The following is a 24,861-nucleotide window of genomic DNA, read 5'->3' as shown; positions in this document are numbered from 1 at the left end:
CTCAGCCTCCCAAAGTGTGGGGATTACAGGCACGAGGCACCACGCCTGGCCAAGAAAATTTTTTTAAAAACTTTCTAGCTTCTTTATGATGACATCAGAGGATTGGAATTAGAAGGGGGAAGGGTGACCTAAGAAGAATGTAACTGAAGTGGAGAATCTGAAAGGAGGCCAGACTGTTGGAGAGGGAGTTCCACTGGGCTGCAGGAAAGCATAAGATTGCCTTGGTAAAGTGAGCTCCATTCATGGTGTACCTTAAGTTCTAGAATGAGGAATAAGGAATTGATTAGTGGGTCAGTAACTGTCCAACTGGAACAAAGTTGGGAAACCATTGTGGTAAGGTAAAAAAAAAAATTTAGGTTATTTAATGAGACTTGTGATCAAAGGGTAAACATCAGATTATAGTGTTGATATTTTTATGCAATATGGGAGAAATAAAGGTGTGGTTTTTATTATGCATTAAATGAATTATATTAGATAACAGTAACAGGTTTTCATTAATTTTATTTATAACTACAGATGCTTCTCAACGATAAGATTACATTCCAATGAACCCATCGCAAATTGAAAATATTTTACATCAAAATGCATTTAATACACTTAACCTACTGAGTATCATCAGAACATACACATTAGTTTACAGTTGGGCAACATCATCTAACATAAAGCCTACTTTATTTTAAAGTGTTGAATGTCCCATGTACTTCATTGAATACTATACTGAAAGTGAAAACCAGCATGGCTGTATGGATCATTGAAGTACTATTTCTCCTGAATGTGTAGTGCTTTCATACCACAGTAAAGTCAAAAAACCTTAACTTAAACCATTGTTAAGTAGGGAACCATCTAATAATGGATCTTTATGAGATAATTCTATTCTATTGGTGAATAAAGTAGAATTCTCTTCGACTCTTATTTTATCTAACAAACATATTAGCCCAAAATAATTCTTTGTAGTATTTAGCTGCCTACTTACTATTTAAACTCCAACACTGAATCTTCCATGATTATGTATATTTTCAACAGTGAGTCCTTTCTTGCACACCGAGAAAATATGCAACAGATGATGAGAAGTTTTTCTGAACCCTTCGGAAGAGACTTGCTCAGTATCTCTGATGGTAGAGGGAGAGCTCATAATCGTAGAGGACATAATGATGGTGAAGATTCTTTGACTGTAAGTTCTTTTTTTTAAGACAGTGAGAAGGCCCTGTAGGAATTTGAAGAAAAGTATTACAGAAGTATATATCTATAATGATAGGATATGACTAATATTCTTGTTCTAGAAATCACTATAATATAAAAGGGGGGACCTTTGGAAAGGTAAATCCTGAAGTGACTTGTCAGCTATATGGAATTCCACTATGCTACCAAAACTTTTGGGTCCATAGAAGCATATATTAGAAGCAAAACTTAAACCATTATTTTTTATATTTATGTATACATTTCTCACCTTATAACTTCCTCTGATATCTGAAATTAGAACAGGCAAGGAAATATCCTTTCTCTCCCATACTCATTGTTTTAATACTTGAAAATAGTATCAAAAGCTACAAAGGATTGTCTTTATTGGACCAGGAAACACTAATCTTCTATATGGTTACCTATGAACCTTCAAAGCTTAGATTAACCTTTAATTGTATCTCAAAAGCTTTACAACTGAAATATATTTTCATATGTCTTGCTTTAGAGCAAAGCTAGAGGTTACAAACATACTCAACTAAAAATTAAAAAAAAAAAGGATATTTATATATCGTAACCATTTTCTTTTTTGCCTCTTTTATTTCTTTTGCTTTTTCAGCCTCAGGAATGATAGTTCTAAGATAACAAGCCCTCAGGAGTTTCTATAAAGATGAATCTCAACAATTGAAATGTAGATATTTGAAACTCAGTAAACATTTAATTGGTAAATTGAGAAACTTCTCTATAATAAATGTCATAATCAAACGAATTGGATATTATTTTTCCAGGCAACGAGTTGTTCTCTTGTGCCTTTTGGCGATTTTGGTAGTATGGTTCGTATCTTAAGACACAAATCATTTTAGCAATATTTTCTGACAAATATTTATTTTTCATTAACTGAAGCTGACTAAATTGGCACGCAGCCCTACTTTCATAATGGCTTTTTAATATTTGTACTGAAAACCTCTGTTTCAAGTATCAAACTTACCTTAGAAAGTTTAGGCACATGTTTCCTGAAGTAAGTCATTTCAATATATATAAAATTCATCTTCAAAAATAAAAAGTAGATTTTATTGAATGAATATTTGCTTGCTTTACAAAAGGGATCCTCATAGTTGTGTTTGAAAGTTGGGGACTTCCACATGCTTATGATTACTTTCCAAAAGGTTTTTAAAAAAGTACTAAACTGTAGATAGATAAGCACAACGTTTGGAAAAGCACAGATTGACTGCTTTCTCTAGGATTTTGTTGCCACCTTGCCCATGCAGCTTTTTCTTGTCTGTTCTTAAGAATGGCCACTCTGCAACCAGCGTTTCTACCACCTGTTTCTTAGGGTTTTTGTGCTGTGTCTGTGATGCTAGCTTCCAACACACTAAAAGCATTCTGGGGAGTAGCAGAAAATAACATGAATTTGGAACATTTGTATCTACAGTCTCATAAAAAGGATTTTTTTTTAATTATTTTGTGCTGCAATTGAAACATTTGTTTCCTTGAAGTTTGGCATACAGGTGTAACATTTGTCCCTCCTGACCAGAGTATTTAGTAAGACAAATGACAAAAAAAAGCAGTTATAACACAGAGTTATGAGTAAAATGATCAGGAAGTTCAGCATGCTATGGGAGCACAGATGGAAAAAAGCACCTTTTGAGGTGGGGTGGGTCAATCCAAGTGGATTTCTTGAACTTTAAGAATTAATAGAAGTTAGCCAGAAAAGGAGGGAGGGGAAAGGAATACTGTTCAACAGAGAGGGAACAGCATGTGCAAAGACCTGGAGGCTAGGGAGCTAAAACATGTTTAGTATCACTTAGCCCTAGAGTATGAGTTGAACAGTAGATATTGATGAGGAAGAAGAGGTAACCAGAGACTTCTTTAGGCCATAGTAAGGAGAGTAAACATTATCTTAAGAGCAGAGGAAGCAGTGATGACTTACGTCAAAGTGGTAATAGAGTCAGATTCTTGAAAGATTAGAAGAGACCATAGTGGACGCAGGGAAGCCAGAAGGCTGTTGAAGCATTCTTGGTAAAGTATTAGTGATGGCTTACTTCTACTAGGTAATGTCTGTGGTGATAAAAATGAATTACCTCATTTGAGAGAGAGTTAAAAGGGCGAATGGATGGAACTTGGTGATTGATAGGGTTGAAGGAGCAGTAGAGAGGGAGAAGGGAAGTATCACACCCATTTTTCTGGCATGAAGAATAAGGTAGATGGGAATGCCACTGAGATAAGGCATTGATTCAGTACAGATACAAGAGTGAGGTGGTCAAAACAATCATTTTAGTTTTGGATATTTGGCATTTGAGGCATCTGTGGGTTTTCCAGGTAGATTTATCTGGTAAACTGTTGGATATATGGATTTGAGCTGAGCTAGAGATAATTTATTCATTCATTCATTCCACAAATATTTATTAAACCCTCTTAAGTGCCAGGAATTATTATATATGTATTGGGGATATTGTAGTAAATAGACAAAATCACCCTGCCCTCAGAGAGATTATTTTTATAAAGTGGGAAGACAGACAATAAACAACAAAATAATTTCAGATAGTCACAGTACCCTGAAGGAGATGAAACAGGGTAATGATACAGAGATGGGGGGAAGTGAAGGAGGGATTAGACAGGTGACCAGCAGTGGCCTTTCTCAGGTGGTGATACTTGAATCATGAGAAGGAACTAACTAGGTTTAAAGTCAGGAGGAAACATTTAAGGAAGAAAGAGGAGAATGTGTACAAAATTTTTGAAGGCCTTAAGGGCCCACTGAAGTCTCAACTACATTTTGTACCCCAACTTTTTGTCACTCCAGTGTGTTGGGTCACCCCAGAGCAAGTGCAGATACATCTTTTGATGGTTGATTTGAACATGAATTGAAAAGGGGGCAGAAATACCCAAATGTCTAATCTTTTCCTCTCTCTCTTTTTATCCTTCTTTGGGTTAACCCTTCCATGTCTCATGAAATAAGAACGGATTCTCAATCTAGTGTTAAAGCAAATATTCAGAATATTCCCTGAATTGTGTTTGCCTCTCTGAAATGCAGAATTAATTCTACTGCAGTCCTTTTTTATCCAAATATATATTAGTATTTCCTAAATGTGCCTTTGTTGTTCCATACAATATTAAGTGCAGGTTCTAAGGAGGAATTTGGTTTTCCCACCTGTTTTGCATTATTAATATCTGTAAAAATCCAATAGCAGTAGAACGCAGAGACACAAACAGAACTTAGAGGATTCAGAGCTCTGCTTGGTTGAACAGAGAAGTTCATTAAACCAAGCAACTCATTCTGTTTTATAACAGATGATTTACTGGCTAACACATTGGAATGTGTACCTGACTCTTATTTTCTGGTGAGTCTTCCAGTGATAAAACCTAAAATTAGTGGTAGATTTTAAAACCTAAAATCAGTGGTAGATTTTCCTAGAGCAAAGTTTTTCAACCTCAGCCCTACTGTCATTTTGGGCTGGGTAAAATTCTTTGTTCTGGGAGACTGTCCTATCCGTTGTAGGATGTTAAGCTGCATCCCTGACCTCCACCCACTAGATGTTATATGCTCTCCTCATCTGTGACAGCCAAAAATGAGTATAGTTATTGCCAATGTCCACTGAGAGTCAAAATCAATCTTGGTTGAGAAACTACTGTTTAGAGGAATTCTTAACTGTTTTTCTGTAGACACATACCTCATGCTTCAAGGATATAGCCTACTGACCCTTCAGTAGGCAGCAAATTGAAGGCCTATTAGTAAGGTGAATTGATTTCTGTCACCCGGATCCTACTATGATGAGAGGAAGCCTGGCTACTTACTCGAGGGGCAACTTCTGTCAGCCATATGGTACTGCTGGAGGTGACACTGGCATCTTATACCCAAATTTAGTTATTTGCATGGTGGAGTATTGAGAGATAAGGAAAATTATGGAAACTATCATATGCTAGAGAATATATCACTTAGTATTTAACATACACCAAATTATGTTTTGAAAAAGTGAGTAATGAGTGATTAGATGTATATGTGTTTTTATATATACATGCACATATATGTATTTATAATGTACAATTCTCTAATTATTTGTATGTTGGCTCTTTGGGATTTTATGTATGCTTCAATTTTCTCTTTAACTAATCACTGTTACTATATCCTCTTTAAGTTATCTTTGTCTGGTTGATTACTGCATGAGATTTCACTAAATGAATTGGAAAAAAAATGTTTTAGCTGTTTTGGAAGATGTATTTGCATCTTTTGTGTTGTTACCTATAGTTAATAACATACTTCCTGATATTCTGTAGCATACAGATGTCAGCTCTTTCCAGACAGTGGACCAAATGGTGTCAAATATGAGAAAGTATATGCAGAAATTAGAAAGAAACTTTGTAAGTACTAAAAACAAAGCATTGAGAACATTGTGTATACTTTGGTATATTCTATTTCATAGTGGCTTTCAAACACTTTTTTAAACATAGTGGTTAAAAAAGATACCTTACATGATTAACCCAATAAGCAATATTTGTATACTTTATAAATATATTTGAAGCAAAAGTTTCATGAAAAAATGACTATACTATTTACAGTATATACAGTTATTTTCTAGTCTATTTCATGTTTTAAAAATCCTGGTTACAACCCACTAAATTGAGTTCATAACCTCCAAGTTTGAAAAATAATGTTAACTTTCAAAATTTTTAAAAAATTGGAAAAAATTAACCTCAAAAACATTGATTCTATTGAAAGTCACTATTGTAAATGAACATTTTATATGAATTTGCATAATTTTATTATTAATAACCTGTCTACTTAAAAGGATTTGTAACATCTAAAGAGTTTTAGGGTTTTATAAACAACTCTGAAAACAGAAATTTTAGGAATGATGTTTAAGTATAGATCCCTAATAGTCCAAATAAACTAGTACTATAATAATACTCTCTATATTAACATCAAAACCAGTCAGTTGATTTGATCTGAAGAAGACCCATAACATTCTAGTCATCCAGTTTGAATTCTATGGATCATTTCAGAATGCCCAAATAATCTAGGGCATTATTGGTTTTAGTAATGTAGCAATCTGGTACCTACAGGAGGAGGTATGAAACTTGATGTATAACTAATTGATTGGCTTGATGTTGGCAAGATTACGCACAAGGGTCAACCACTGACTATAGAAGTATCACAGGTTTGGGGGCATAGCATCTTTATTGAAATCTAAGCCACGAGCACCCAAAGACTTAAGGATCTCTGAGTGAGTCACTATTAGTCTTTGTAACGAGAGTGGGATAATGGTACCTAAAATGGACGACCGTTAGGACCCTCTAGGGGTGACTTTTTTTGGGTGGAGGTAATTTTTCAAGTAACTTCTCACTTGAGAACCTGGGTGTGCCTTTGACTACACCATATTGGTAGTTTAGTATCCTTAGTAGAACTTACAGTTAGTGTTGTTACTTATTTGAACTCTCTGGCAATAATTATTTATATTTGACTCAACTGAATTTACAATTTGTTTACCTGTAGGGTCAACTTTCAGTGGATCCAAATCGACATTCATTTTGTTCTTCCTCAGTTATGACTTATTCTAAAAGAGGAGATGAACCGCCAAAGGTTTTTCAGGCCTCATCTCAAACTCGTCGAGCTCCAGGAGGAGTAAGTTTTCTATAAGCATTCCTACAGTTTTATAAAGTTAGGGGATGATAGACTGTCTAGATCAAATTTTAACTATTAAAATTTAATCTGGTACAAGATGGCAGGGGGACAGGAGGGAGGTGTGGGGGTTGGGGGTAAGGTAGTCCTCACTGTGGAAACCATTAAAGCTCAACTGTATTTACTTAGTTTGTGGCAATTTTTTGTAGCCCCCCCATCCCCCGTGAGGGTGCCTTTTTTCATGTAAATATCTATGGATGTTTATTACCTTTACATGTTGACAAGGTAAACAAAACATGAAAATAAGCCTTTGTTTCATGAAATTGATGTCTATTTTTAAGTTTACATTTGAAGCGAATTAATGTTTTAACTCATGAAATATTTCAAGTGTACAGAAAGGATATACAGAATAACATAAGTGCCCATATTCCTGCCACCCAGTTTAGTCATATCATAACATTTTTCTCTATTTGCTTCAAGTTGTCTCTTGCTTTGTTTTCTTTTTAAGCAAAAATGTACAGAGGCAGTTAAACCTTCTAATACATTCCTCTGAGATCTGTTTTCCCTTTCTCCCCTTCTCAGAGATTACCATTTTCCTGTATCTGGAGTTTTTTTCACACATGTTTTTACAATTTTATTACTTAACTTTTCTATCATTAAAAAAATGGATTATTTTCCAGATTTCCCAACATTACATAAAGGGTATCATATTGCATGTGTCCTCTGCAACTTGTCTTTGCTGAGTAATATGCTTCTGAGATTTATTCAACTTGATACATGTGGCCCTGGTTTAACTTCTATGTAGTATCCAAAATATGAATATATTATGATTAATACGCTTCTGAGATTTATTCAAGTTGATACATATGGCCCTGGTTTCTTTAACTTCTATGTAATATCCAAAGTATGAATGTACCATGATTTTTAAATCATTTTCTGTCGATAGATATGTAGGTGAGTCTAATCTTTCACTAATCTTTATACATGGCTCCTTATACAAAGAGTCTAGGAGTGGTATTGCTGAGTTGTAGGGTATGTGTACTTTCCTCTTTACCTAGCATTTCCAAGCTACTATCCCAGTGATTGAAACTGTTGGCTTCCAAAACTGTGGCTTGTGAGTTTCCATTTCTCTACTTCCTTGTTAGTACTTACAGTAAAAATTTAGGTTTACCAATCTAATGAGTGTGAAGTAGTACATTTTTTAGTTCTTACATATAAAGATGAACCTTTTAATGATGCTCTTGCCATAGTTCTGCTAATTAATCTCAGACATTTTAATTTTAACTTTCTAAAAGTGACAATCTTAAATGTAAACAGAATATAATGGTAGATGTCCCACAGTAAATCATGTTAGTAGCTATCAGAAATATTCTAATAATACTTCCATAGAGTTGATAGGCAGGAATCATGAGATTCAAGCCAATCAACATGACTGATGAATAACTAGTTTCCCTTACTTGTAGGAATCCCACCATTAACTTCCTTCATTACATTATCTAAGACAGTCTTGAAGGCATTAAACTATAATTGCTACTTTTGTTTTAATATTTGATTAAAATTTGGAAAAAGGTTAAATTGTATGGGTTCTGTTTGTTCTAGACATTTTCATTTTAAGGAGTTCAGGAAATACCAGACTTATTACCACAGTTTTACCACAAGTTAATAGTGGAACTGAGTACACATTATTTTTAGAGCAGTAGATCTATGGCCATATCTCTGTAGGTAAGCTGGCCCTGAGATATACATTCTATATATGTTTAAATAATATTTATTTATTTTTACAGATAAAGGAAACCAGGAAAGCAATGAGAGATTCTGACAGTGGACTAGAAAAAATGGCTATTGGTCATCATATCCATGACCGAGCTCATGTCATTAAAAAGTCAAAGAATAAAAAGACTGGAGATGAAGAGGTCAACCAGGAGTTCATCAATATGAATGAAAGTAAGTTATCACAAAAAGATAGTATTCTTTCTCATAAAGTTAAAATAACAGATGTACTTGACATTTTTTTTTAGAAACATGTCATAAGATGTAGTTTTTGAATAATACGTGTAGAGAATACCTCATCAAAGTAATAGGATTGTGGTTTCATCCTTTCATAGGAGAGCTCTTTTTTATAGTGATTTTTGGCAGTATGGGATATTACTTTATTTTATCCTTGGAAAGTGGAATCTTTTGAATTGTTATTTAGTAATATTATCATTAGGCAAAATGCATCTTTAAATATTTTTTCTGATTATCAAGAAAGTACATTTGAAAAGTATAAAGACAAAAATCATCCATAATCCAAACTCAAAATGCTAGTAATATTTTAATGTATTTCTTCCTAATCATTTTATATATATAAACATACTTTTTTCTCAAATTATTATTTTACTTTTATATAGTTTATATTGTGCTTATTTTAATTTACCATTATAATTGTAAAGTTACTTATGATGCTGTTTTTCAAAAACATTTTAAGTGGTTACCTTAAAGTTTTATTGTAAATAAGCCATAATTTTTACTTAAATCATTCTGTACTGTTCAGTACTTAGGCTTTTGTATAGATAAGATTTTAATTTCTGTTATATGTTAGATTACATGTATGTCTCTCTCTCTCAAGTAAATCTTTTCTTTTTCTAGATTTTATATTTATTCTTCAATGCATTTACATCCTTCTAGTGTCCTAACTCTTCTCCCTGTAGTTTTTAATTATATTACAATTTATTAACAAATTTAATAATTAAATTTAAATTATTTTTATTAATTTTTAAATCAATATTAAGCTTTTATATTTAATTGTATTAATTCAATAATGAAATTATATTAAAATTTAGTTGGATTCATCTCCTAGTTTCAGAAAGTATTTTGAATAATGTTTTTCCATAATAAAATGTTTAAATTTTAAATTGTTGTATTAAAAAAGAAATTCTGGCCGGGCACGGTGGCTGATGCCTGTAATCCCAGCACTTTGAGAGGCCAAGGCAGGTAGATCATGAGGCCACCAGCCTGGCCAACATGGTAAAACCCCATCTCTACTAAAAATACAAAAATCAGGGCCAGGCACAGTGACTCACGCCTGTAATCCTGGCACTTTGGGAGGCTGAGGCGGGCGGATCACGAGGTCAGGAGTTCAAGACCAGCCTGACCAACATGGTGAAACCCCGTCTCTACTGAAAATAGAAGAATTAGCTGGGCATGGTGGCACTCGTGCCTATAATCCCAGCTACTCACAGGGCTGAGGCAGGAGAATCGCTTGAACCCAGGAGGCAGAGGTTCCAGTGAGCCGAGATTGAGCCATTGCACTCCAGCCTGGGCGACAGAGTGAGACTCTGTCTCAAAAAAATAAATAAATAAAATAAATAAAAATACAAAAATCAGCTGGGCATGGTGGCCCGCACCTGTAATCCCAGCTACTTGGGAGGCTGAGGCAGGAGAATCTCTTGAACCCGGGAGGCAGAGGTTGCATTGAGCCAAGATCACACACTGCACTCCAGCCTGGGCAAAAGAGCAAGACTCCGTTTTGAGTGGAGGGGAGAAAGAAATTCTATTAACATTGGGGTTTGATAAAATTATTCTTTTTTTTTTTTTTTTTTCTTTGAGACGGAGTCTCGCTGTGTTGTCCAGGCTGGAGTGCAGTGGTGCAGTGGCGTGATCTCACCCCACTGCAAGCTCCGCCTCCCGGGTTCACGCCATTCTCCTGCCTCAGCCTCCCGAGTAGCTGGGACTACAGGTGCCCACCACCATGCCCAGCTAATTTTTTGTATTTTTAGTAGAGACAGGGTTTCACCATGTTAGCCAGGATGATCTTGATCTCCTGACCTTGTGATCCACCCACCTCAGCCTCCCAGAGTGCTGGGATTACAGGCGTGAGCCACCACACCTGGCTGGGGTTTGATAAAATTATTCTTAGGCAATAAGATAGAAGCCACGATATTGTGACCTGTGTTTATTTGTAACCTCTGTAATGTTATCACATTTATATATATACTGAGTATTTCACAATAATCAACATTTTGATGAAAAATTTAGTGAAGGAACATAATATTTTAAAGCAGTCTTAAAGAAGTACTATCATATCTCTATTGTTGCTATTATGGAAGTTAGATTACTTCATAACAACATGAATTGACATTCTAGCTGAGTAACCTGTCTTAGGAAATTGACAACAGAAACTTGTGAGGTCAAGTTACATAGAAAGATGGTTAGGTGAATAGAAGTGCTAGCCACAGAAGTATACACTATACAGGAAGAGTATATTCACTGTGAGATGACCCAGGAAGAAAAACTGTTAGTTAATATAATTGGGTCGGCTGGTCCATTGGGTAGAATATCCAGGCAGGTGAAAAAATAGATCATCAATAACTAGATCATCAGTAGGAATAGGAGAGGAACAGACAGGAAAAGAAATACTACTTTTGTCAAAGACCCATATATTTGAAGCAGCTTCCTGCCTCTATATTGAGGTTACACTAATGAAAACACCAGACTAGACTGAAATATGTGGGAGCAAGGCAGTTACTGACAGTCGATACCTTAATACTTATTCTCGTTATTTTTCTGTTTAACATAGGTGATGCTCATGCTTTTGATGAGGAGTGGCAAAGTGAGGTTTTGAAGTACAAACCAGGACGACACAATCTAGAAAACACTAGAATGAGAAGTGTTGGCCATGAGAATCCTGGCTCCCGAGAACTTAAAAGAAGGTAAAAGTTGTTTCTAAAATAGTTTGGTTTTTTAAGAAGAATTTGAAGTAAATTATGTAATTTACTTCTGTTATCAGAAAGTTTTGATGATCATCCAAGTCGTATCCACAGTATCTTTTGTGAAAGATGTAATAATTTTATGTTAAAGCTGATTATTCCACACAAATTTAAATTTATATCTAAAAATCAATAATAGTTTAGGATTTTATGGTTAGTAATTCACTAGTAAACTATGTCTCAGAAGATAGAGACCAAAATCCTCTTAAGGAAAACTGATATCCTATAGTGTAGTTATTCTTGTAAAACAGATTCTAATATGGATATAGATAGTCATACATTTCACACTGGTAAAGATATCTAGAGATATGATAAGGGGAGAGGGGCTCTATTTGGAAGACTTAACAACTTTCTTAACAAATCAAAATTTAGCATTTAATAGTAAATTTCAGACACTTGTATAATATGTAACAGTACGTGCAATACCATATTCGATGTGTATTAGATATTTTGGAAGAATTTTGCAAGAACATTAGCTTCTTTTAGAATTCCCTTTTAGAATAGCTGAGAAAAATAAGTTTGCTGAAACCACATATTAAAGATTATAGAGATTTCTCTCTGAGCATGGTGACTCATACCTGTAATCCCAGCACTTCCGGAGGCCGAGGCAGGTGGATCACTTGAGGTCAGGAGTTCGACACCAGCCTGGCCAACATGGTGAAACCCCGTCTCTACTAAAAATACAAAAATTAGCTAGGTGTGGTAGCACACACCTGTAATCCCAGCTACTTGGGAGGCTAAGGCAGGAGAATTGCTTGAACCTGGGAGGCAGAGGTTGTGGTGAGCCAAAATCACACCACTGCACTACAGCCTGAGTGACAGAGCAAGACTCCATCTCAAAAATAAATAAATATTATAGAGTTTTTTTTAATACGTTTTGTACATACTCTTGAGCTACAGTTTAATGTGGTTCTCAGGGGAGTAAATGGATAATAATATCTAATTCCTGTGAAGTTACACTCAAAGGCCTCACCAGACCTTAAATAGAAATCTGTTCTAAGCTATAAGAGAGTGGAGAATTGCTGCAGAAGGTGGAAGCCTTCACAGAACTAGCAGTGGACATGTGGGTATCAAGTAAATCAGAAGCCTTATGCAGAATTTCATATGCTAGGATCTTTTCTTCTAAAATGCTTGTTTAGGAATTTAGAGCCCTAGTATTTTCTATTGAATTGCTTGAAAACTTGCTCCCATATTCGTTATAGATATTTGCCTCATTTGAAAAATGTATTGATTAAAAACCTGGCAGTGCCAAGTTTGAATAGGAAATCCAGGTCGCACTTAGAGAAGGCTTGCTCTTTATGGATGACCTATAAATTTCTGGCCCTAACAGTGGCATTTTCTCTTAACTGGCACTGTCCAATGGCATTTTCTGAAATGACTTCGATAATGACAAAAATGCTGTATATCTATTCTGTCCAGTGTAGTAATCACTAGCCACATGTGGCTGTTGATTCACATTTGAAACATTGCTGGTACAACTGAAGAACTGAATTATTTTATTTTAATTCAAATATAAATGTGGTTAGTGGCTACCATACTGTTAACATTAAACAGTGTTTAAACTATAAACAGTTAAATCTATCTAGGGAAACAGCTGTTGCTGTCTTAAATTCACTGAAATAGTCTGCCTTGTTTTCCTGTTTTTTTTTGTTGTTGTTGTTTGTTTTTTATTTTTTGTTTTGGGGCGGGGGGACAGAGTCTGGCTCTGTCGCCAGGCTGGAGTGCAGTGGCGCGATTTCAACTCACTGCAACCTCCACCTCCCAGGTTCAGGCAATCCTCCTGCTTCAGCCTCCTGAGTAGCTGGGACTACAGGCGCACATCACCACGCCCAGGCTAATCTTTGTATTTTTAGTAGAGATGGGGTTTCATCATGTTGGCCAGGATGGTCTCGATCTCTTGACCTTGTGATCTGCCCACCTCAGCCTCCCAAAGTGCTGGGATTACAGGCATGAGCCACTGCACCTGGCCAGCCTTGTTTTTCAAAGCTATTAAGGAATTTTTAAGATAAAACTTTTCTTATATTACAGTGGTTTTTAACATGTTTGTATTGATTTATAAACCATTGGCCATTTTTTAAATGATATTAATATTCACATGTATATTTCTCAGGGAGAAACCTCAACGAAGTCCAGCCATTGAACATGGAAGATCAAATGTTTTGGGGGACAAACTCCACATCAAAGGCTCATCTGTGAAAAGCAACAAAAAATAAATAGCCGTGCATTTGATTTGTTTAGTTTTGGTTGTTTTAACAGTTAGTAATGGTGCTGGGTAATAAGCATAAGACCAATCTCTTGCTGTTAAATCAGTTCTGTCCTTGGCAACTTTCTTCTGATATCTGAGTGTTCATGAAGGTCCTAGCTTTATATTGTCCCTCTTTTAGGAATAAAATTTTGATTTGCAGCAATGTGAGTAAATTGTGAAAGTCTATTTAATATAAAACTCTTTAAAACATACTAATTTTTTAAAGCTTATATGCTGATTTTGCTTCCCCAGTTTTTGTGTTGGCTAGGTATTCTTTTATATTTATCAAGATTGATTGCAGAGCAGTTCTATCACTTATTATTAGTTATAAGAAATTATAATGTTAAAAAAGTCTCAGTTTTTATAACACTGTACTAGGGTGATATTAATAAAGGTTTAAATAATTTATCTCTAATTTTATAATGTGTTGTAAAGCCAGCTAGCTTAAAACTTTAAAAATAATAAAGCAAAACTACACTAGTACTCTTTTATGAGAAAATAGTTATTATTTTGATAAAAGGGCAAGAATAATTAAATAGTTCATTTTCAGAGAAAAATATTTTAAATTGCTAGTGTACATGATTGTTTTGGTTATAATTTATTTATAGAATGAATCTTTTCTATATTACATTCTTAATATTCAGCAGATATTATATTGACCATTCTCTTTAACTTCTTAATGTGGCATATTTCTACTCTCCTTTCCCACAAACAGCTTCATCTATGTCCAAGGTTAACATTCTGAAGCTGGAGAGTCCTTGGAGAAACTCTCCTCAGCTTTTTTGTGACAGTTAGAAAAATGCATTTGGTATTCTCCAAACCAGAATGATACATTGTCTCAAAATTTGTTAGACAGCTGATGGGTGTTTTTGAGCAACATCTTAATAATTCAGTTGTTTCTGTTTTAATTATACCATTAAAAATCAGCTTTAGCTTTTTAATTCTAGAATTTAAGCATCAATCTGTTTTTATAAAAATTAGGTTTGAAGTTTATAAGAATATAAAATCTTAACTCATATTTGTTGTTTAATATTTCTATCAAGGAAAAAAGCCCCAAAAAATTGCTATCACTCTATAATCCTAAGTATTTTTCTTTTCAATTTCGTAAGTAAAATTATATGACTATATTCATACTTCTCTAAATTTTTATATAATATTTTTGTTAATTTTACTAGTTTGTGTTTTATGCCTTTAGTCATTAAAATAAAATGCAAATATGTTAATTCATTGTTGAAGTTGATCATGTATTAGTTAAAAATTTCCTTTTAGGCATACTTTAGTATACTCCTAACATACCATAACACATTGGGAAATTGTCATAAGGCACAAATTTTAAATAACATCTTGATATAAATTAACCTGATAGAGCAAAGTCTTAATAGAGTACATACTTTATTTTCCTTTTGCCTAAATCATTACACTGATGATAACTTGAATCATTGTAGTCAAATATAAAAACACCCTTTAATAAATCATGTGTTTAACAGTATGATTCCTATACATCAGATTGCAGTTAGAGATTGTGGTGAGGCAGAATTTGAGACGATACTACTGAGAAAAGTTCTGTTTCTTTCTTAAAAGTCAACTCTATCTTTGCACCATAAAAAAGTAACTATCAATATCTATACCCCAGAATAATATTTGTTTGCAACAGCTTCTTATGATGGGTGTTTAATACTGTTAGTCTGTAAATCGAAACTATTTAAAACTATATACATGCCGGGTGCAATGGCTCATGCCTGTAATCCCAGCACTTTGGGAGGCTGAGGCAGGTGGATTGCTTGAGGTCAGTTCAAGACCAGCCTGACCAACATGGCGAAACCCTGTCTCTACTAAATATACAAAAATTAGACGAGTGTGGTGGCGGGCACCTATAATCCCAGCTACTCAGGAGGCTGAGGCAGGAGAATTGCTGGAACCTGGGAGGCAGAGGTTGCAGTGAGCCGAGGTCACATCTCTGCAGTCCAGCCTGAGCAACAGAGCGGGACTCCATCTCAAAAAAAAAAAAAACCTATATACACATACTAGGTAGGATGGTTTATTTTTAAGATTAATATTTTATTTCCACTCCTTTTATGAGCCAATGAATTATTTTACGTGAGTTCATGAGGTTTTTTAATAAAATAAATAGAAGCTTGTTTTTCATCTGTATATTCATTATTGTTAATTTCATGAGAATGACATTTGCTTTTATTCTTGGAAGTCTTCTACAGGAAGAACTATATTTTCTCTTTTCACTGTGCTCTGTTACAGGGTGTTTTAAAGTGATGTACCTTGTGCCTACTTAAAGAGTCTGAAGGCTGGGCGCAGTGGCTCAGGCCTGTAATCCCAGCACTTTAGGAGGCTGAGTCAGGCAGATTGTCTGAGTTCAAGAGTTCAAGACCAGCCTGGCCAACATGGTGAAACCCCATCTCTACTAAAAATACAAAAATTAGCTGGGCATGTTGGTGGGCACCTGTAATCCCAGCTACTTGGGAGGTTGAGGCATGAGAATCGCTTGAACCCGAGAGGCAGAGGTTGCAGTGAGCGGAGATTGCGCCATTGCACTCCAGCCCAGATGACGAGCGAAACTCCCATCTCAAAAAAAAAAAAAAAGAACAGTCTGAAAAGTGAATGTGTTTAGATCTATGAAATTACTTTCCACGTAATTTGCTAATTGTAAAAAAAAAAAATCCAGACTTATAAAACATTAATGGCTAATCTTTTGGAAAATGTTAATCCTAGAATTAAAATAAGGAACAATAGGTATAAATTGGAAGAAGATAATCAGAATTAAAATTTTCTAAGGTCATTGTATTCTTAAGGTTCAAGGTAAAAATAAATGATTAACTGATGACTGTGTTAAGAATGCTTGTCAAAATAGGTTAGCCACTAAAAGAATAGACAATAGAGTGTATACCTTTGAAGGAGATAATCTTAAGACAAGAAATGAGGAAAAGGTAAATACAAAACATAAAAAATTGATGAGAAATGCAAATATGTATATAATTAGTGACAAAAAGATTAAAAAGCAAAAATTGTCCGTTCAAATTTTTAAAAAATCTAGCACTATACTGTTTCCAAAAGTCATATTCAAAAGACATTAAAAGGTTGACAGAGAATGGAAAAGATACAATGGCAAATATTAGCCATAAGAAAGTTAGATACTATCTATATTATAATAAAACATTTAAGGCAAAAAGTGACTACTAGATTATAAAGGGGGACCCTGCTAAATAATAAAAGATTTGATTGATCAGAAAGATAACATCAATTCTAAGCCAATTATACCTAATAACAGCATTAAAATATAAGAAGTGATATTTGAGAGAAGAGACTTCTGGTTCTAAACAAATGGAGCATACATATTTTTTCTTATTCTTCCCACTAAGTACAGCTCTGGAAATAATTCTTAAACATTAGAGAAGAGAGAAAAAGACTAGCTAGGGACTTTGGTACTTGAAGAATGATATGGTGTGAAAGGAGTGGAAATAAAATATAAATCTGAAAAGTATACAACATGTTACATTGTGTATATAGTCTTAAAATAGTTTATAGACTATCATAAACTGATACATACAAATATGATTGTGGGATATAGACATTAATAATCCTTTTTCTATGGTGCATAGAGTTTATTTTTAAGAAAAAAATGACTTTTCATAATACTCCAGCCTCAAATTTTGCCTCACCAGAATCAGTGTGTTTTCAAGAACTGGAACTTTCTCAGGATGTTTTCCTTTTTTAAAATGATCGACTTTGCTATTTGATTTCATTTATTGTGGAAAATGTAAATATGCAGAAGAGTGCTAAAATAGAAAGTACCCATTATCCCATCATCCCCCAAACAACAGAAGATTTGTGTATTCATTTCTAGTCCTTTTATGTGGATATATAGAATTTTAAAAACAAAATACTGTAAAATTATATCCTGATTTTTCACATTTTGGAGTAACCATTTCTTGAGGACAATATTCTTTGAAAACATGATCTTCAGTTTCATTGTTTACATCAGAGTCTAATTATAGCTGTACCATACTTTACCTCCAAATATTTGGTATTTCAGATTGTTTTAAATTTTTGCTATTATAAATTTGTATGAATATAATTTTTATATATAACTGTATTGCTGATAATTTGTTTAAGATAAATTACGAGAATAGAGTTACCAATTCAAAGAGTATAGCTACTTTTAAATTTTCGATACATTTTACTAAATTACTTTACAGAAAGATTGTACTTATTTATAGTCATACCAATGAATGTCCCAGAAATGTCCTTTTTTTTCATATCCCTTGCCCAAAGAAAACAGTGGATGTTACCACTCAAACTTTTATTTTTACAAATTTTAATAGAGGTAAAATATTACCTCGTTATCTTAATTTTGCACTTTTTCTCTGATAATTAATGAAGTATGATCTTTTTCCATATGTTTACAGCTGATTTGCTTTGCTTTTCTGTATATTTTAAGCAGTGGTCTTGTAGGAGCTTCCAACATAAGCAATTTCTTGTCATATCGTTAGTTCTTCCTAAATGAGCAAGACATGAAACTGCATGTATTTATCACATTATTTCAAGTTAAGTATCCCAATGTGACTGAAATTATAATCTTTTCTCCTGGGCAGCCATGTTATTTTAATGTCTTATAGTCTAACAAAATTAGCTCTTATTCTTCACATAATAAAGAGGTTTTGAATATTCCATGAACCCTATATGTGATATGATAAATGAAGAGTAAATTTAAGATCTTATTTGCATTTTCTGTCAGGGTCTTCAAAACTCTGTTAACTGCATATTCATGCTCCTTATAGCAATCACTGTCTGTAGCCATGGCAATGCTGGCATAGTAAATTCCAGCTTATTCCCTCTAGAATTCCACCTCTGGATTTGTAGTCATACAATATCCACCCCTTCAGTATAGAACAAGAATATTTCTGCTCAGGAGCTAAAACAGAGGCCTACGTTTGTGTCCGTTGTCCCCTTTGAGTGACATCACAGTCCTAGCTTCTTGGCAGTTGCAGAGAACCTCTTTAGTTTGGGGGCAGCTTGGTTTAGGCTTTGGAATATGGCACAAGAGTGACTCCTGTCATAGAAGATTTGAGAACTTACAATTGTCCTGTCAATGAACTGATCAATAATGATGTCACCAGGCTGAAATTTCTTCTTTTACATATGTATAGAAATCTCCTCCTCCAAAGCCCAGATGTTTGCTCGGGTGGTGACCAAGAGACTACACCTGGCTGGCCAACTACAGGGGATTTAGTTGATAGAGGGGTTGGCTGGCTGTGGTCTGATCCATCTGTGCATTTTCTCTGAGAACAGTCTTCCCATGGGCCGCTCCCAGTCAATGACTAAGTCCTGCAGGGATAGGTCTGTTCCTGAGAGTTGTCGGACTCTGACATCTGACTTTGGCTCAAGAACTCCCCAGTGGCCTTGCCAAAACTTCTGGAGAGTGAAAGGCAATATAGGATGCTTTCACCAACTCTTCCTTCCCTCTCTCTTTCACTCAGGATCAAACTTATATGACTGACTGGTGGCCCTCTCAACCTTACCTAGCTACCTCCATTTTCTCTCTCAGGTGTTTCTCCTAATAAAATCTTTGATCGTTTAATCCTTTCTTGGCATCTGCTTCTCAGAGAAACCAGACTAATGCAAGTTAGTAGTTGACTTCGAAAAACAAAATGGTTTTCTGCCTCCCATACTTTGCAAGAAGAACGTAATCAACATTTTATATTTTCTCTAAAATTAAGGCACTGGATGGCTTGCCATATGGATGGTCACATATTTTTCAGTTCTTTCTCTAAAGTTTCTGGATCATCCAGGCCCATTCTACCAATTATTTTAATCCAGGGTCATGGTAGTAACATCTAAGTTACATACAAGAGACAGGAGAGGGTCTTTACCATGCATATGGAGGCTGACACTGGGAGAAGGCTGTGGTCAGAGCACAGGGAAAAATGTGCAAAAAAGTAGACAGCAGTTCAAAATGCAGTGTGGAGGTGAGAAAAGCAGAGTCGAAAGTAGCAAGCTTCTTATGCCCTGGAATAGTTGGATTGTTTGATTGTATTCAAATTCATTTTTTAATTTTGACAATGTGATGTTTTGATACATGTATACACTGTGTAATGATCAAGACAGGATAATTAGTATACTTATCCCTCAGATACTTATCAATTCTTTGTGATGAGAACATTCAAAATCCTCTCTTCTACTTACTTTGAAATATACAATCCATTATTGTTAACTGTAATCATCATACTGTGCAATAATTAGAACTTCTAACTGTAACTTTGTACATTAACCAACCTCTCCCCATTTTCCCATCTTCCCTACTGTCCCTAGCTTCTGGTGACCCACTATTCTACTCTTTTCTTTTTTTTTTTTTTTTGAGATGGAGTCTCACGCTGTCTCCCAGGCAGGAGTGCAGTGGCGTGATCCTGGCTCACTGCAACCTCTGCCTCCAGGGTTCAAGTAATTCTCCTGCCTCAGCCTCTCAAGTAGCTGGGATTACAGGCGCCCGCCATCACGCCCAGCTAATTTTGTATTTTTAGCAGAGATGGGGTTTCACCATGTTAGCCAGGCTGGTCTCAAACTCCTGACCTCAGATATCTGCCTGCCTTGGCCTCTCAAAGTGTTAGGATTACAGGGGTGGGCACCATGCCCCACCTACTATTCTACTCTTTATGAGATCAACTTTTTTAGATTCCATATATGAATGAGATCATGTAGTACCAAATTCATCATTTCAAATATTCTTCTGTATCATCAATTTTTAAAATATTTTCCCACAATATTTTTGCTCACCATCCTTTTTTTGTACCCCAGACTGTCCATCTGAGATCATTTTTTTTTCCTGCCTGAACTATATTCTTTGTTTTTTATTTTCTTGAGAGTCCCAGCCTCTGGAGTAGCTGGGACTACAGGGAAGTGCCATCATGCCTGGCTAATTTTTTAGGCATTTTTGTAGAGACAAGGTCTCATTATGTTGCCCAGGCTGGTCTCGAACTCCTGGACTTAAGCAGTCCTCCTACCTCAGCCTCCCATAGTGCTGGGATTACAGGCTTGAGCCACTGTGTCTGGCCTGAACTATATTCTTTGGAAGTTCATTGAGAAAGGGTATATACCCAAAGGATTATAAAACATGCTGCTATAAAGACACATGCACACGTATGTTTATTGTGGCACTATTCACAATAGCAAAGACTTGGAACCAACCCAAATGTCCATCAATGATGGACTGGATTAAGAAAATGTGGCACATACACAACAGGGAATACTATGCAGCCATAAAAAATGATGAGTTCATGTCCTTTGTAGGGACATGGATGAAGCTGGAAACCATCATTCTCAGCAAACTATCGCAAGGACAAAAAACCAAACGTGGCATGTTCTCATTCATAGGTGGGAATTGAACAATGAGAACACGTGGACACAGGAAGGGGAACATCACACACCAGGGCCTGTTGTGGGGTGGGGGGAGGCGGGGAGGGATAGCATTAGGAGATATACCTAATGTTAAATGACGAGTTAATGGGTGCAGCACACCAACATGGCACATGTATACATATGTAACAAACCTTCACGTTGTACACATGTACCCTAAAACTTAAAGTATAATAAAAAAAAAAAAAAGAAAGACTATTTTCACAGTTAAATTGAACCAGGTTTGAAGTGGAGATTATCTGAAATTGTTGTTATTTAACCCACTAATTGAGCAAAACTGTTGGTAATGGAATTGTAATTTTACAATAGTTTTCTCCCAAATAATACTAAATATAGTACTTCCTTGGTGTTTACATTTCACCGTTGCTCATGAAAAAATATGCAACCAGTATGGTGGTGTTCCTCCTTAGAGGATTTATCTTTTTATTTCTGGCAGCTTTGCCGATATTTATATATATATACATTTTTTTTGAGATAGCGTCACGCAATGGTGCAATCTCGGCTCACCACAACCTCTGCCTCCTGGGTTGAAGCAATTCTCCTGCTTCAGCCTCCTGAGTAACTGGGATCACAGACATGTGCCACCACGCCTGGCTAATTTTGTATTTTTAGGAAAGATGGGGTTTCTCCATGTTGGTCAGGCTGGTCTCAAACTCCAGACCTCAGGTGATCTGCCTACCTGGGCCTCCGAAAGTGCTGGGATTACAGGCATGAGCAATCATGCCCAGCCGCTTTGCCAATTTTTTAACTTGTCTTTGATGCTCTTCACTTTTTTTAAAATTGGGATATATTTAGGTGTGGATTTCTTTTTATTTATCATACTTAGGAGTCATTAAGATTACTGGGTTTGAGACTTGATGTCTTACCAATTCTGGAAAATTATCAACCATTATTGCTTTGAATAGGGCTTCTAATTCTGTTATCTATTTTTGGAACTCCCAAAAGATATCTGTTAGATCTTCCCACATTATCTGCATCTTAGTTCAGGCTGCTATAACAAATTATATAGTCTGGATGGCTTAAATGACAAACCTGTATTTTTCATTGTTCTGGCAACTGGAGGTCTGAGATCAGGATGCCATCACAGTTGGGTTCCGGTGAGGGCTCTCTTTCAGGTTGCAGATTGCCAACTTCTTCTATCTTCACTTAGTGGAAGGAGCACTAGAGAACTCTCTGGCCCCTCTTATAAGGGCATTAATATTCATGAGGGCTCCACCCTTATTAGCTCCCACAGATCCACCTCCTAGTACCATTATATTGGGGATTAGGATTTCAACATACAAATTTCAGAGGGAAGGTGAGGAGCAAACATTCAGTCCATAACATCCTCCATGTCTTTTAATCTTTTCTTATTTCCTACCTCTGTCTTTTCAGGCTGCATTCGGGATAGTTTCTTTAGCTCTACTTATCACTAAAGTGATATTCTCTCTTTAGCTCTGTTTATTCCTATCTTTAACCCTTCTGCTATGTCATTAATGTCAGTTATTTTTCATTTCTACAAGTTCTATTTGGTCCTTTTTCAATTTTGCTTGGTGTCTATAGTCTCTTGTTTCCTGCTTAAATTTTCATTTTGCTCTTTTATTACTCTTAACATATGTATAATATTTTCTGTGTCAAATAATTCTAATTATTTGAAGACTATTTCTATGTTTGTTGTTTCTACCAGTTTTACTCATGTTGCTTTTTTCCCTGTGTTTTGTAGTTTTTTCTTTCTTTCTTTCTTTTTTTTTTTTTTTTTTTGAGACAGAGTTTTGCTCTTGTCACCAAGGCTGGAGTGCAGTGGCACAATCTTGGCTCACTGCAACCTCCACCTCCTGGGTTTAAGCAATTCTCCTGCCTCAGCCTCCCAAGTAGCTGGAATTACAGACACCTGCCACCACGCCCAGCTAATTTTTGTATTTTTGGCAGAGATGGGGTTTCACCATGTTGGTCAGGCTGGTCTCGAACCCCTGACCTCAGGTGATCTGCCCACCCAACCCCCCAAAGTGCTGGGATTACAGGCGAGAGCTACCATGCCTGGCCTGTAATTTTTTTCTATGAACTCATTTTTTTTTCCCTTGGACTTTTATCTGTGGGAATCCTTTTTTTTTTTTTTTTTTTTTTAAATTTTTTGCCACCCAGGCTGGAGTGCAATGATGCAATCTCTGCTCACTGCAACCTCTACCTCCTGGATTTAACTGATTCTCCTGCCTCAGCCTCTGAATAGCTGGGACTAGAGGTGCCACCATGCCTGGCTATTTTTTTTTTTTTTTTTGGCATTTTTTGTAGAGACAGGGTTTTGCCATGTTGCCCAGACTGGTCTCGAACTCCTGGGCTCCAGTGTTCCACCCACCTCAGCCTCCCAAAGTGTTAGGATTACAGGCATGAGCCACTGCACCCAGCCAAGAATTCTTTAGTCCTGTGTTGAAGATTTTTTTTTCTCTCTCTCTCTCAAAAAGGATTTCTATGTTGTTCTTCTAGCTGCGGTTGCTTGGGGATAGCAGTTGGTCAACATGGATAATCTTGAATTCAATTATCTGCATCCTCTCCAGCATTTGTTACTGTGTGTCTTTTTAATAATAGCCATCTTAACAGGGGTGAAATGATACTTTATTGTGGTTTTGATTTGCATTTGCCTCATGATGGGTGATGTTGAACATTTTTTTTCAAATATTTTTTGGCCATTTGCATGTTGTCTTTTGAGAAATGTTTGTTCAGATTATTTGTCCATTTAAAAATCAGATTGTTTGGGGTTTTTGCCGTTAAAATGTTTGAGTTCCTTATGTATTTGGGATGTTAATCCCTCGTCAGAGGAGCAGTTTGCAAACATTTTCTCCTATTCTGTACATTTTCTTTTCACTCTCTGTTTGATTTGTTGTGCAGAAAATTTTTAGTTACATATAATCCCATTTGTTTACTTTTGTTTTTGTTGTCTGTGCTTTTAATGTTTTATTCATAAAATCTTTTCCCATACCAATGTCCTGAAATGTTTCCCATATGTTTTTTGCTATTAATAATAGTTTTATCATTTAGGTCTTACATTTAAGTCTTTCATCTGTTTTGAGTTGATTTCTAAGGTAAGAGGTGGGGATCTAGTTTGATTCTTCTGCATATGGATATCTGGTTTTCCCAGTACCATTTGTTGAAGAGACTGTTCTTTTCCTAATGACTATTCTTGGCAGCTTTGTCAAAAATCAGTTGGCTGTGCGTATGTGGATTAATTTCTGGATTCTCTATTCTATTTCACTAGTCTATATGTCTATTTTTATGCCAGTGTCATGCTGTTTTTGTTACTACAGCTTGTAGCATAATTTGAGGTCTGGTAGTTTGGCACCTCCAGCTTTATTCTTTTTTCCTCAGAATTGCTTTGGCTGTTCAGGGTCTTTTCTAGTTCCACAAGGAATTTTAGAATTTTTTTTTTCTATTTTTGTTAAGAATGTCATTGGTATTTTAATAAGAATTGCATTGAATCTGTAGGTTACTTTGGGTAGTATTGTCATTTGAACAATATTAATACTTCCAATCCATAAGCATGGGATGTTTTTTCATTTGTTTGTGCCCTCTAATTTTTTTCATCATTGTTTTATAGTTTTCCCTATAGAGGTCTATTATTCCCTTGGTTAAATTTATTCCTAGGCATTTATCTTATTTTTTAGAGCTAAATGGGGTTGCCTTCT

The 24,861-nt window shown here is 35.5% G+C and overlaps 1 protein-coding gene across 1 annotated transcript in view; it reads left to right on the top strand.

Annotated features, from left to right (window-relative positions):
* The window catches only part of LOC116463437 (myeloid leukemia factor 1-like), a 40,613-nt gene extending 26,697 nt beyond the window's left edge, over positions 1-13,916 (top strand). The window contains exons 2-7 of the mRNA XM_032146541.2: positions 1,024-1,171; positions 5,449-5,532; positions 6,665-6,793; positions 8,575-8,734; positions 11,349-11,481; positions 13,649-13,916. Of these exons, the coding sequence (XP_032002432.1) occupies positions 1,024-1,171; positions 5,449-5,532; positions 6,665-6,793; positions 8,575-8,734; positions 11,349-11,481; positions 13,649-13,751 (757 nt within the window). The 3' untranslated portion in view covers positions 13,752-13,916. The remainder of the gene's footprint in view (positions 1-1,023; positions 1,172-5,448; positions 5,533-6,664; positions 6,794-8,574; positions 8,735-11,348; positions 11,482-13,648) is intronic.
* Positions 13,917-24,861: the final 10,945 nt, after the last annotated feature.

This window comes from Hylobates moloch, unplaced genomic scaffold (genome assembly GCF_009828535.3).
Source record: "Hylobates moloch isolate HMO894 unplaced genomic scaffold, HMol_V3 SCAFFOLD_36, whole genome shotgun sequence".
Lineage (NCBI taxonomy): Eukaryota > Metazoa > Chordata > Mammalia > Primates > Hylobatidae > Hylobates > Hylobates moloch.
This window is presented reverse-complemented; position numbering and strand designations above follow the sequence as displayed.